Source organism: Micropterus salmoides, unplaced genomic scaffold (assembly GCF_014851395.1).
Source record: "Micropterus salmoides isolate LMB-PRFRI ecotype aquatic unplaced genomic scaffold, ASM1485139v1 Ms_hic_scaffold_320, whole genome shotgun sequence".
Taxonomy (NCBI): Eukaryota; Metazoa; Chordata; class Actinopteri; order Centrarchiformes; family Centrarchidae; genus Micropterus; species Micropterus salmoides.
The window spans coordinates 15452-26739 of NW_024042485.1; the positions used below are offsets into that span (position 1 = coordinate 15452).

The 11288-nt window shown below is 40.7% G+C and overlaps 2 protein-coding genes across 3 annotated transcripts; both read left to right on the forward strand.

Annotated features, from left to right (window-relative positions):
• On the forward strand, positions 1–3111 carry LOC119884125 (complement C1q tumor necrosis factor-related protein 2-like). Its single transcript, XM_038694603.1, has 3 exons — positions 1–183; positions 458–793; positions 1258–3111. Exons 2-3 carry the CDS (start codon positions 508–510, stop codon positions 1896–1898), a joined length of 927 nt encoding a protein of 308 aa, XP_038550531.1. The 5' UTR covers positions 1–183; positions 458–507; the 3' UTR covers positions 1899–3111.
• Positions 3112–3115: 4 nt separating this feature from the next.
• LOC119884126 (cyclin-J-like) lies at positions 3116–8792 on the forward strand. 2 transcript variants are annotated; one of them, XM_038694605.1, is made up of 3 exons: positions 3116–3781; positions 4444–4555; positions 8491–8792. In XM_038694605.1, the coding sequence occupies exons 2-3, from the start codon at positions 4478–4480 to the stop codon at positions 8731–8733; spliced, it is 321 nt and encodes a 106-aa protein (XP_038550533.1). In that variant the 5' UTR covers positions 3116–3781; positions 4444–4477; the 3' UTR covers positions 8734–8792. The 2 variants fall into 2 exon arrangements, with proteins under 2 accessions (XP_038550533.1, XP_038550532.1); XM_038694604.1 differs by having other exon boundaries at positions 4447–4555; positions 8491–8791.
• The last annotated feature ends 2496 nt before the right edge of the window (positions 8793–11288 follow it).

Consider the following 11288-nt stretch of genomic DNA (forward strand, 5'->3'; position numbering starts at 1 on the left):
CTTAAACAGGGCGGATGTTATGGACTATGGTTCACTGGGCTGCACATTTCTCTGCAGTGCCTCTCTCGAAGAGGCTATCTCACACGATTTTCCAAATCCATGTAGGAAAGTTTGTGCATCCTGATGCAGAAAAAGGACTTGGATAGTGCTGGAAAAAGCCCATGGGTCATCATTTCTCAACGGGTGAGCTCTTTGTGTTTTTAAAATGTCTGGTACACTCCCTTTGCAAAAACATGTAAGCGGCAGCCTGTGCTTTGATTTAACCCGTGCAAAATTGATGTTTCATACTTCTATTGAAGCGCTGAGACATAACATGAAACTGATCAGACCATTTAGATTAAGTTGTTTTTTTCAACTGATTCTAGCTGTAGATAGTAGCCTACGCATGTACTCCACCCCCCCGTCCATTTGTGGATGTCATTTAACTTGACATATTTTATGTTGTTATTTGTTCCAGGCATTTGAATCATCTGACTGTGACTAACAACAAATGAATTGTTGAAAACGATGGCCTCGTCTTCCCGTGACTCCACAGTGACCATCATGCTCCAGATATGTGTGATGTTCTGTTTGCTGTCAGTTGTCTTCTCCCAGTCAACGTATTCCTCACCCAAGAGAGGTCGCAACATCACCATCCACTCCTCCCAGCTGGTCTGCAGTCTGCCAGGACCTGCAGGGCCACCAGGGAACCCCGGAGCCCCTGGATCACCAGGCGCCATGGGCCCCATGGGGTCCCCGGGAAAAGATGGCCCGGATGGGAAGGATGGAGAGAAGGGATTAAAGGGAGATAGAGGTAGTTACTGACTGACTCTCTTCTGTTGTAATGCTAATCCTAATGTTCTGTTTAGGGTCCTAGAGGTCCTCTTTAACAGTTAAAACAAAAAAACATTGTTTTATCAGCCTGAACCTTGATCACATTTAATAATTTTATGAGAATTACTATTATTACTATTATAATTACTATGTTTCAAGTATGGTACAGATACATTACTTCTGTTTGGGCTTTCAGGCTTTCTTCAGGGCCCCAACAACAATAAGGAAGTACAGCCGATGTCAACACAACAAAGGTTTAATGCATGTTAACTTAATACACTCCAGTGCCACTCTAGGCAGAGGCAACAAGTCCTTCAGGGTAAATGATAAACTGTGAGGCATAAAGATTGGAGAACTACTCTAGGCTCTAAGGAGTTTTTGAGGATTGTGCTAAGCTGTCAGTCATGTCACTCTGTCATCATTTTGCCTCTGTTGTGATCTCAGGTGATCCGGGGAGGCCCGGGAACCCAGGCAAGCCAGGTGTCAAAGGACGTGAAGGTGTTATCGGCAAGGCTGGACCTCGAGGGTTGAAGGGGCTACGAGGAACACCAGGGGTTGCTGGAAAGCGAGGACTAAAAGGAGAGCTGGGTGGGGTGGGCCAGCAGGGAGCTCCCGGAGGCTGCAACTGTGGCCGTGCAGCCCGATCTGCCTTCTCTGTGGCGGTGACAAAGAGCTACCCTAAAGAGCGACTGCCCATCCGCTTCAGCAGGATCCTGCTGAATGAGGGGAACCATTACAACGCCAGCAGTGGGAAGTTTGTCTGCGCTGTCCCCGGGGTGTATTATTTCACATATGATATCACTCTGGCAAATAAGCACCTGGCCATCGGCCTGGTCCACAATGGACAGTACAAAATCAAGACATTTGATGCAAATACAGGGAACCATGATGTGGCATCTGGTTCTACTGTTCTCCACCTGCTGCAGTCAGACCAGGTCTGGCTGCAGATCTTCTACTCTGAGCAGAATGGACTCTTCTTTGACCCTTTCTGGACAGACAGCACCTTCACTGGCTTTCTTATCTACGCTGACCAGGACTATCTCAATGAGGCTGATAGAAAGGCTAATGCTCAGGATGACAGTTAATACTGATATATGTTTGATTATTTTTTAAATAATTGGCTTAAAATCATGTCAAAATGTTGTGAAATCCACTTTTGAAGCGGTTGCTCTGTGACAGTAGGGTTAAAGTTCTGACACCAGGGGGCACAAGTAAACCACAGTTAGGAACCCACTTTAGTGATTTAATGTTTAAAGGTCATGTGTTTTGGTTGCAATATCCTTGCTGATTCTGACAAAATCCTTTTAGTATCTCCAAAAAAGTAACAGAATTATTTTTATTTCTGTGGTTCTTTCATATTTATAATACAAGAGCTGCAAGGTTTAAAACAGGTTTAAAACAAACAGCATTCGTTTCAGTAGGACATGGCACAAAGCTGTCTTCTATAATGTTGATTTTTTTTAAATACACAAAGATTGAGATGTTCCTACGCACACAAGATGATGTGTGTGTGACATTATCCCTAAATTCAGTAAATCCAAAAAAATGTCTGTTTGACTAGTAAACATAATTTTTTTTACTGTATGTATATTTGATACTGTAATTTCTACATTCACATTTTTTTTAAACATACAGTGATGCATTAAAATTTTGGCTTGACACAACTAAAATAGCTAACATGTTTTTAGCATACATTACTGCAACATGCCCAAAGTGGGGTCTGTGTACCATCAGGTGAGACAGTTCCCTGAATAAACAGAAATATAAGAAATAGTTTAGTTTCACCATTTTTTATTATGCTGAATTTAAGAGAATGAGAGGCCTGGATGGGAAGCATGGAGAGAGGAGGCAAAGAAAGAAGTGACATACCTGTGTGTACTTTATATCTTGTATTGTCCTGTTTCTGTAACCTGATTTATTTCATCATTTAGATACTTTCCACATCACACTTAAGTGTAAGTTGTAACTACTGGACCACAATTGTCTTCCAAACTAGTTGATGTCAGAAGATCATACTCAGATATACACATCTTAATCACAAACTTAAGGTGAGCACAGAGGAACATTCTCCCTTCAGCCGATAAATGCAAAAACAGTCTTGTAGAGTCAAACTCTACATCATCCTGCATGATGACGGTCAAACATCTAAGTGAAGTAACAATAACCAAAAGGCATTTTTGACTGAAGGGGGACTTTAAATTAGCCATCTCATTAGATAGATAAAATTGCTCATCTCAGGGGTTATCAATGATGGATATGAAATCATTGTATGACATTGCATGATAAAAAGTAATTGAAGAAGAGATTGAATAATATTTTTCCTTTTTTTCATACATCTGCTTGTTACCTTCTCTAGCATGTCTTTGTTTAGCATTACCTCATAGCCTTTTCAAAAATTTTTACCTGGGTTGCTATGAGACATACCCTGGTACTTGGCAGTAATTAATCAACCAATCAAGCGTTTTTACTATGCTAGTGAAACGTGTTTCATGCAATGTATGCTAAGCTAAATACCAAAGTGATAAAATCAATAATAACAAAATTATCACAGTAAAATACTAAAATGAAGAAAATAAGCGTGGTGTGTTTGTAGTTCTGACACTGATTTCAAGGACTACAACTCCCAGCACGGAAGAGAGACCTTCACGTCGAGCGCACGAGCCTCGTACCTCAACGGCAGCAGCTGGTGCAGCCGAGGACGTTACTTTGTTACAGCGGAGACCGGAGAGAAAACGGCCGAGCTGTGTCTCTCGGAAAAGTGTAAACATTTCGGGTGAACGGCGCGACCAAACGCCTGTTGCCGTCGTTTGTCGGCGGGAGGTGTTTCATGAACTTGTCAGCGGATTTGAACATTGCCTTTTTTGCCGAAAAAAAAGAGGTCTTTCTCAAAGTTGAGCCGAAGAGGAGTTCTCTCGTTCAGGATGTCGGACTGAGACAAAGGGGTCTGGGGGGCATTCCCGTTGGAGCGGTGAGTGGCACATGTAAAAAACACCGAGACGGAAAGTTCACCGGGTTGCTGCCATGTTGGAGAAATAAGCTGTGTTTGTGTGAAGGTGTTTAGTTTTATCCCGGCGTGTTGTTTTTGTTTTTGAACAAGGCCAGTATAACATTTCTGAGCTCGGTGGGCAGTTAACTTGTGTAGCCTCACTGTTTGGCCGCTGTCTCGTGGTGCTGACGCGATGTGAACGATAACCGGAATGCGGGTTTGTTCGTAATTTGTCGTTTGAACAACCATGTCAAAAGTGTCCTAACTAAAAGTGTGCTTTGATTCATTTGACCTGGACAGCGTGGTCGAGCGGGCATTTAATTGATCCATTTAAATTCCCGAGCAGAGAAAATGGCCTATAGCCTATGCGGGGGAAGAGACTTCTGCTGTGGGATCAGCAAGGTGTTCAAAAACTTTATCAAAAACAGCCGTAGCTGCCAGTACAAGCGCAAACCTCTAACTTATTAAATCCTAAAATCCATTTTAATGTGTAGAATAACTTTAATTCAACTCGATCCCCTCTTTCATCAGATGGGTTTCTGATCAAATATCCAGTTTGAAGTCTATTATCTAGTTATACTCGCAACTTTGAGCCCAGCATGCCACCTATTGAAGTGTTTGAACTTTGTCTTGTTTTGTCTCAGCAGGTAAATCTTGATTCTTGAAGTCCCCCCCTGGATGGGAAAGATGGAGAGGGAGCTGCATTGGTGGAAAGGACAGCTGGCTGCAGATATCCATCAATCCCTCCGCATAAAGGTGAGTGTTTCATCATTGATCACTGCTTTATTTTGATAGGAAGACGTTGCTATGTTGACAGTGTGAGCCAAACGTGCTGATTGTGCCTGACATTTACATTGGAAAAACATTGCAATCATTTAGTCTGTCTAGCTTTTTCCATCCTCCAACAACCTGGGAATAGCATGTGTTGCACTGTATAATATGATTAAAACAACAGATTATTGAGTAAAGATAAATTGGTCAGTCAATTAATCTTTATGTCAATAAAAAGCAAATTAATCAGCAACCATTTTAATTACCAATTAATTGTTAAAGTATATTTTTAGCAAGAAAATTACTGTCAGTCTTCTTAAATGTGAATATTTTCTGTTTTTCTTTCTGTCCTAATGTAATGCATTTATTTTATTTGGGTTTTGGACAGTGGGTCAAAAACCAGACTAGGACCTTTTAGTGATTAAAATGATTAATTCAGAGGAAAAAACAGGCCTGTGCTGATATTCCACAGCAGCATATTGATATACCCCACATTGTATTGAAAGTTATAATATAATTACATGGGTCCCCTTGTCTGTTTAAACATGATCTAAATTGGATTACATGGAGGAGTTAAGGCTCATTATTTGAGAATGTCTTAATTAACCCAGAAGCCTGATCATATTTCTTCCCATGTGTCACTTTAATGGAGACATCTGTCACTTGACTGGCATCTTGGAGCTGGGATGCTGCTGCCAGCTTCACACTGAGGGAGACAAATACAGATCAGGTTTTAGATATCAGGTGCCTGAATGTGCCAGAGATTGTCTGCATATGTAGAGCGAGGACTGTAGTGTATCAGATTGTGAAACCGGATGTTTGTGAGCCTTGTAATGAGTCATTTATTTACACTTGGTTTGATTCAGGTTACTTATGGCGGACAGTGTCTGACTCAGAGTGAGCTGTCAATTTGAATGAAACTCTGAATGCATGGCTGGAAACTAAAGAGCACACCCACTGTTTCCTCATTAACCATAATAAGAGAGAGAGCGAGAGTGAGTCAGTCTAATGTTAGGCTTGATTGCCCTATATCAGCATTTTTGGTGAAATCCCAAACAACAGACTCACTACAATACACTTTATAATGCAGTACCTTCATTGTAAATGCTGCAAAGTTACACAAAACATATGGTAATCTGAGGAAGGCTGGAGACTTTTCATTTTTAAAGATTTAAACAGATTGGAGTTGAGTGCTGTATTTAGGCACCTGTAGTAGCCAACGTACTGTCATTTTTTGATGGTGAAACTCACCATTGGGGCAGCAGCTATCGATTGTTTTCATTATCTATTAGTCTGCCCATAAAATGTCAGAAAATAGTAGAGCTGCAATGATTATTTGATCAGTCGGGTTGAAAGAAAATTTATTGACAACTATTTTGATAATCGATTAATCATTTCAGGCATCTTTTAAGCAAAAATGTGAAAAATTTGCTTGTTTCATCCTTAAATTGATGAGTTGCTGCTATTCTTTGTCATTTATGATAGTAAATGAAGAGTCTTTAGGTTTTGGACTGTTGGTTGGACCAAAGAAGCAATTTGAAGACATCACTTTGGGCTCTGGAAAATTGTGATGAGCATTTTTCACAATTTCTTGACATTTTATTGACTTAATGATTGGTCAGTTAATCGTTAAAATAGTCTGCAGATTAGTCGATTATGAAAATTATCGTTAGTTGCTGCCCTAGAAAATAGTGAAAAATACCTGTTACAATTTCCCACAGCCCAAGGTGTTTTTTTTCTGTCCCTCAACAAATTAATTACCCAGTTAATCATAGGAGCGCCTACTCATCATAAAGACAATGAAAGAGTTTTGCCCAGGAAGACGATCTTTTGATTCCTCAGAGTTGTAAAGGCTTAATTTTTCTCTGCTGTGAACTTATAGCTATTCACTTCTTGTAGTGATGGAGGAAATTTTGTATTTAAGAGTCTGTAAATCGGAAAGTGCTCAGATCCTGCCAGGACCTCATTTATTATTATAACGCTGAAATGCATTATATTTGATTATTCAGTTAATCAGCTGAAAGAAAATTGGGACAACAAACAGTTTTGATAATCATCTCGTTTAAGTCATTTGTAGGTCAAGTGACTCAGACATTTTGAGTCATCAAATATTTGGGATTTTTGCTAGAAAAATGATGAACGATTATTTGATTATCAACATTATTGCAGATTAATTTTCTTTCTGTCAACTAACCATTACAGCTCTCCAAAAAAGCGATCAGTAGAGTCACCTTAGACTCTGGGAAGTTGTGGTGGTTATGTTTTATTTATTTTGAATATTTTAGGGATTTAACACTTAATCTAAAAAACAATTGACAGATTAATTGAAAATAAAAATAGTTGCTTTATATTTTAATAAAAATGCTGAAAATACTTTATAGTGTTCACAAACTTTTGATGAGTGGATGTGTATATATTCAGACTTGGTTAAGCTGACGACACAGTAAAACGTGAAATGGAAAAGAATGGTGAAATCAGTATCAGAGCTGTGTGTAAAAAGGCCTTCACACAGTGTTCAGATTTCCTGCATGGCGCCTGCTCCCCCACAGTCTCCTTCAGCCTTAATGACGTTTGCTGCAGTGGTAATGCCCTGATGTGGGAGATAGTGGTGGTGTGTAGCATGTGGCAAATTATCAGACATGCAAATCAGGCAGAGGCAGCTGTGGAATCCTTAATTATGGTGCGGGTCCCCACAAAGGCACCTCTCCACCCCACACAGACCCCCCCGGAGTCCCCCCTCCAGACTCCCCCTTCATCTACCCCCATTCTCCTGCTGCCCTTGTACCCCCAGACAGACAGATGGACCAGAGGCTGAAGCACTGAGTGGAGAGAAGAGTTTGGGAAGGATTGGGTGGTACAGTTGGTTGTGGCACTGGGGGTGGAGTGGCTGTATGTGGATTTGGGAGGGGGGCTACAGCTTATTTTTGGATTCCACTGAAGTGTCAGTCTGAGCATCGTTGGTGTTTTAGTTCAGCTCAAAATAAATAGATGACGGGTTGGTACATTGTGCCCTTTGTGTTTTGCAGAGTACTGACTAGCATGTTTTGCTATGAGTTTAAATGCGGAGCTTTAAAGCCACACTGGGACTGTTTAAACCAGCCTAAGTTCATGATGTTATGATGGTCATGATGTTCCTAAACAACAGTCCTGACATGATGTAGATGATTCCTGTAATTTTCCTCCAATTGAAGGACCCCTCACAGTTTGAATTTAAGGAGATTAATCAATCCTCAATCTCTTATTAAATCCACATCAAAAGCCCTTGTTTTTAGTCAGATTCACAGAGAGCAAAAAACAAACATTTTTGATATAAGCAGCTTAAATACAGAGAAATGATGTGCTGGGAGTTTGTACATCCAGCACTAAATCTTTTTTGTCTCTTACTCTGAGGCTGAATTTGAAACGGAAGCCTTTTGCTCTCCTGTTCTCCGTAACTGATTGGGAAGATACAAGAGGCTGATTTAATGCTAATGCCCCCCGAGTATCTTCCTCCCACTTTGAAACACATGCAGCTAATTGAACATGAATAGGGGATGTGCTTGGGGTGAAAGCTAATCCTATCTACTACTCAACCTCCGCTGGAAGAACCATGCCCACCCCCCAACCACACACACACCCCACCCATTTTTCAGAGACCCCTGCAATGACCCACATTAGCTCCTGTTCTTTGCAGCGATGGTGAATTAAATGGAATTGAAATGAGGCTGAAGCATAAGAATTAATGATGGTAAATTGAGTTTTATTCTTGGTGTAAGTGTTTTAGACCCACAGCAGATCTCCTGTCAGCAGGAGACATGCATCACTATTATTATGCATATTCTTCACAGTCTCCATGTTTCTCCAGGACTTCTTCCTGTCCAGCCTGCTCCTCACACCTCCTGTCCTTTATGCCCCCACCCCCTCTTCTCTTCTCCCTCCAGGAGCTGAAGCTACCGGTCTACAGGGCCCACTCGCCGCAGATTGGCATGCGCCGATACTTTGCAGACTTGCTGGCCATCCTGAGTAATCGCTACCAGCTATGTCCTACAGCACGTCACCTAGCCGTGTACCTGCTGGATTTGTTCATGGACCACTACGATGTGGCTGTCAAGCAGCTCTATGTCATTGCCCTCTCCTGTTTGCTCCTAGCTAGTAAGTGCTCTTTCTTATACCTTCTTCCCTAAACCCATCTACATGTTTGTTTTATCTTTTAGGTTTGCTTGACAGGAACATTTATTTAAAGAACAGCTCTTCTTTTTTCTTCTTTAGACTTGATGTTTTTAAATGTATGTTTTGGAAACTGTAAAAATTTAAACTTATGGTAAATCTAGTACAGAGGTAAGGTAAAGATTAGGTTTTGTGTTTTATCTTGACAAGGATTGTCTGTAAATGCAGAAGAGCTACACTCTGAATCTTCCGTCACTGTGGTTTATGCACACGTGACAGAAGGTGAAACACTTCCTGCAACAAAAGCTAATTTGAGTTGCGCTGAAGAGACCGCGATGGTATTTTTTTCTTCAAGCTTCACTTCTCAGACTGATCTTAGAGCCTGTAATGACAGTTTACTGTAGCTGCAATGTTAAAAAAAAAACACGGTTGCCATTGTGGTTGGATGACTGTGCCATTCTTTTAGGAGAAACTGTTGGGGATTACGCTCGTGTCTGCAGAACATTTAGTAGATCTTTAATCCTGTCTGTGATAACATGTCTGCGACTGCTGATTTAGTCCCATCCATTCAGTTTGATCGTACCAAGGTCAAAATGTCCTCTAATCAAAGGTGTAAAATGTTTTCTTTTCCTTTTTTTACTCTGTCGCTGAAGAACATGTGATTTTTGTGCAGAGGACATCCATTTTGTCTTCAGGTTAAATCTCTAGTGGCAATTTTCTCTGTGATAAGCCTATGTTTCATATCTAAAGAATAAGGATAATGACATTCTATATTTTTCTTATTGTCATCAAATCCTATAAAAAGCAATTATAAATTGATCCTACTAATACGTATATCCTGTGTAGCCAACACGTGTTGTAGCTTATTCCTTTGTGCAATAGAGCTCAGTCGTTGTCCAAAATCTATTAAAAGCACATTAATGAGCCACACAGTTTTACCGGCTGACATATTCCTTCATTACCATGAATAAAGAGTCGATCACTCATACAGTGCCTCGCTGCTCTAAATACTCACTTAAGCACCAAATGTGTATTAATCCACAGCGTAAAATAGTCCCCAAGACACACACACACACACACACACACACACACACACACACACACACTATTTCGTCCTGTTAAGGAACATTTGCTAAAAACAGTGGCCAGCTGTTTTAAGATATGACTGAGCCATTTAAAGAAAGGGAAGTTGGAAAGTAGGAATGATTCATGGGATTTGTTAACTGAACAAATATATAATAACACCAGCCTTGTCCTTTTTAAATTGCTGTCTGACTGAAGACAAATTTGGTGATTGCACTGTGCAGATGTAAATCAAGTTAAAGCTTTGGATTTAAATTCCTAAGTATCTCTTCTTCCCTCGGCTAATGACTGGTTGATGTTATTCTTTGCTTGTAGTTGTGTCCTTTCTCAAGCTGTCAGTGATTCTGCAGAAGGATTTAGTGTGATAACCCGTAACCAACATGCTTCTCTACTGTGAAGTATAAAATTGTCTGTGTGTTTTTTCGTGTAAAGCAGGTGTGTAAATCAGTCTTCCCTTGCTGATGCATGGTGCAGTTTGTGTGGTAGTTAGAAGTGTCTCTGTGTCTGTCTGGTGATTAACAGACTGTGAGGTTTTCTGTACATTAATGCAGCCCTTGGCATCATGGGTAATTAGACTAATGATGTCGTCAAAGTGGGAGTCTGGAACAGGGCCCGCTCACTTGGGAGGGCTCTGTGTATGTGTGTGTGCGTAGTCGTGCGCAGGCCATCTTTTTAATCAGAGTAGTTACTGCGGTGGGATAAATTTGAATACGAGACTTGAAAGAGGTTTTTATTTAAAAGCAATCTCATGAGAATCCAAGAATAGCTTTGAGAGCTTGCTCATAGGGCTGATATAAATATTATCAAGCCAACGTGGACAGAGGTGGTTCCTCTATTCTCTAATAGATTAATCAGGTTTTATTGAATCTTTTGATTGTGGCTCTCAGTTCATCAGGCTCTCCTGCTCTCGCCCTGACTCCTCCAGGACTCGAGGGAGTTTCTGCCATGATTGATGAAGGCTTGAAAGGGCTTTTGATTCAAAGTTGTCTCGGGTTTTTATCTGTCCTGAGGTGCTTTGGAATCTGGCCTAGTTATTGAACACCCTCCCCAGGTCCCACTGCCTGCCTTTGACAGGCACATAACATTGTCTTTCTTTAGGATTTTCAGCCTTACGCACTCGGTTAATTAATTGCCACCTCTTTTCTGCCTCTCAGCAGTCCCTGCTTAATCCTGTTACTCTAGTGTGTGTGTGTGTGTGTGTGTGTTTTTGTGAGTGCATGTGTTTGTTCGTGGATGAGCTGTTCTTTATTGCTGGAGTAAGATTATGGTCAGTTTTTCAAACCCACAGGGCTCGAATGTTATTAACTGTTGGGCACTTATTAGAGACTTTGCCTCATTCAAGAGATCCAATTATTCAAAAAAAAAAAAAAAACTCCTGGGAAATTTAATGTGAATTGCTGCGAAGACTGTTTGTGTTTACCATGAATATTTCCATTATAAACCACTCCACATCCCCAATGTTAAGTTTCTATTGTGTTTTGTGCATGGG

Excerpts from the sequence above, each read along its gene's own strand:
- LOC119884125 (XM_038694603.1), top strand. The coding sequence starts at position 508 with ATGGCCTCGTCTTCCCGTGACTCCACAGTGACCATCATGCTCCAGATA. Across the intron at positions 794-1,257 it reads GGGATTAAAGGGAGATAGAG|GTGATCCGGGGAGGCCCGGG; the intron begins GTAGTTACTGAC and ends TTGTGATCTCAG.
- LOC119884126 (XM_038694605.1), top strand. The coding sequence starts at position 4,478 with ATGGGAAAGATGGAGAGGGAGCTGCATTGGTGGAAAGGACAGCTGGCT. Across the intron at positions 4,556-8,490 it reads ATCAATCCCTCCGCATAAAG|GAGCTGAAGCTACCGGTCTA; the intron begins GTGAGTGTTTCA and ends TTCTCCCTCCAG.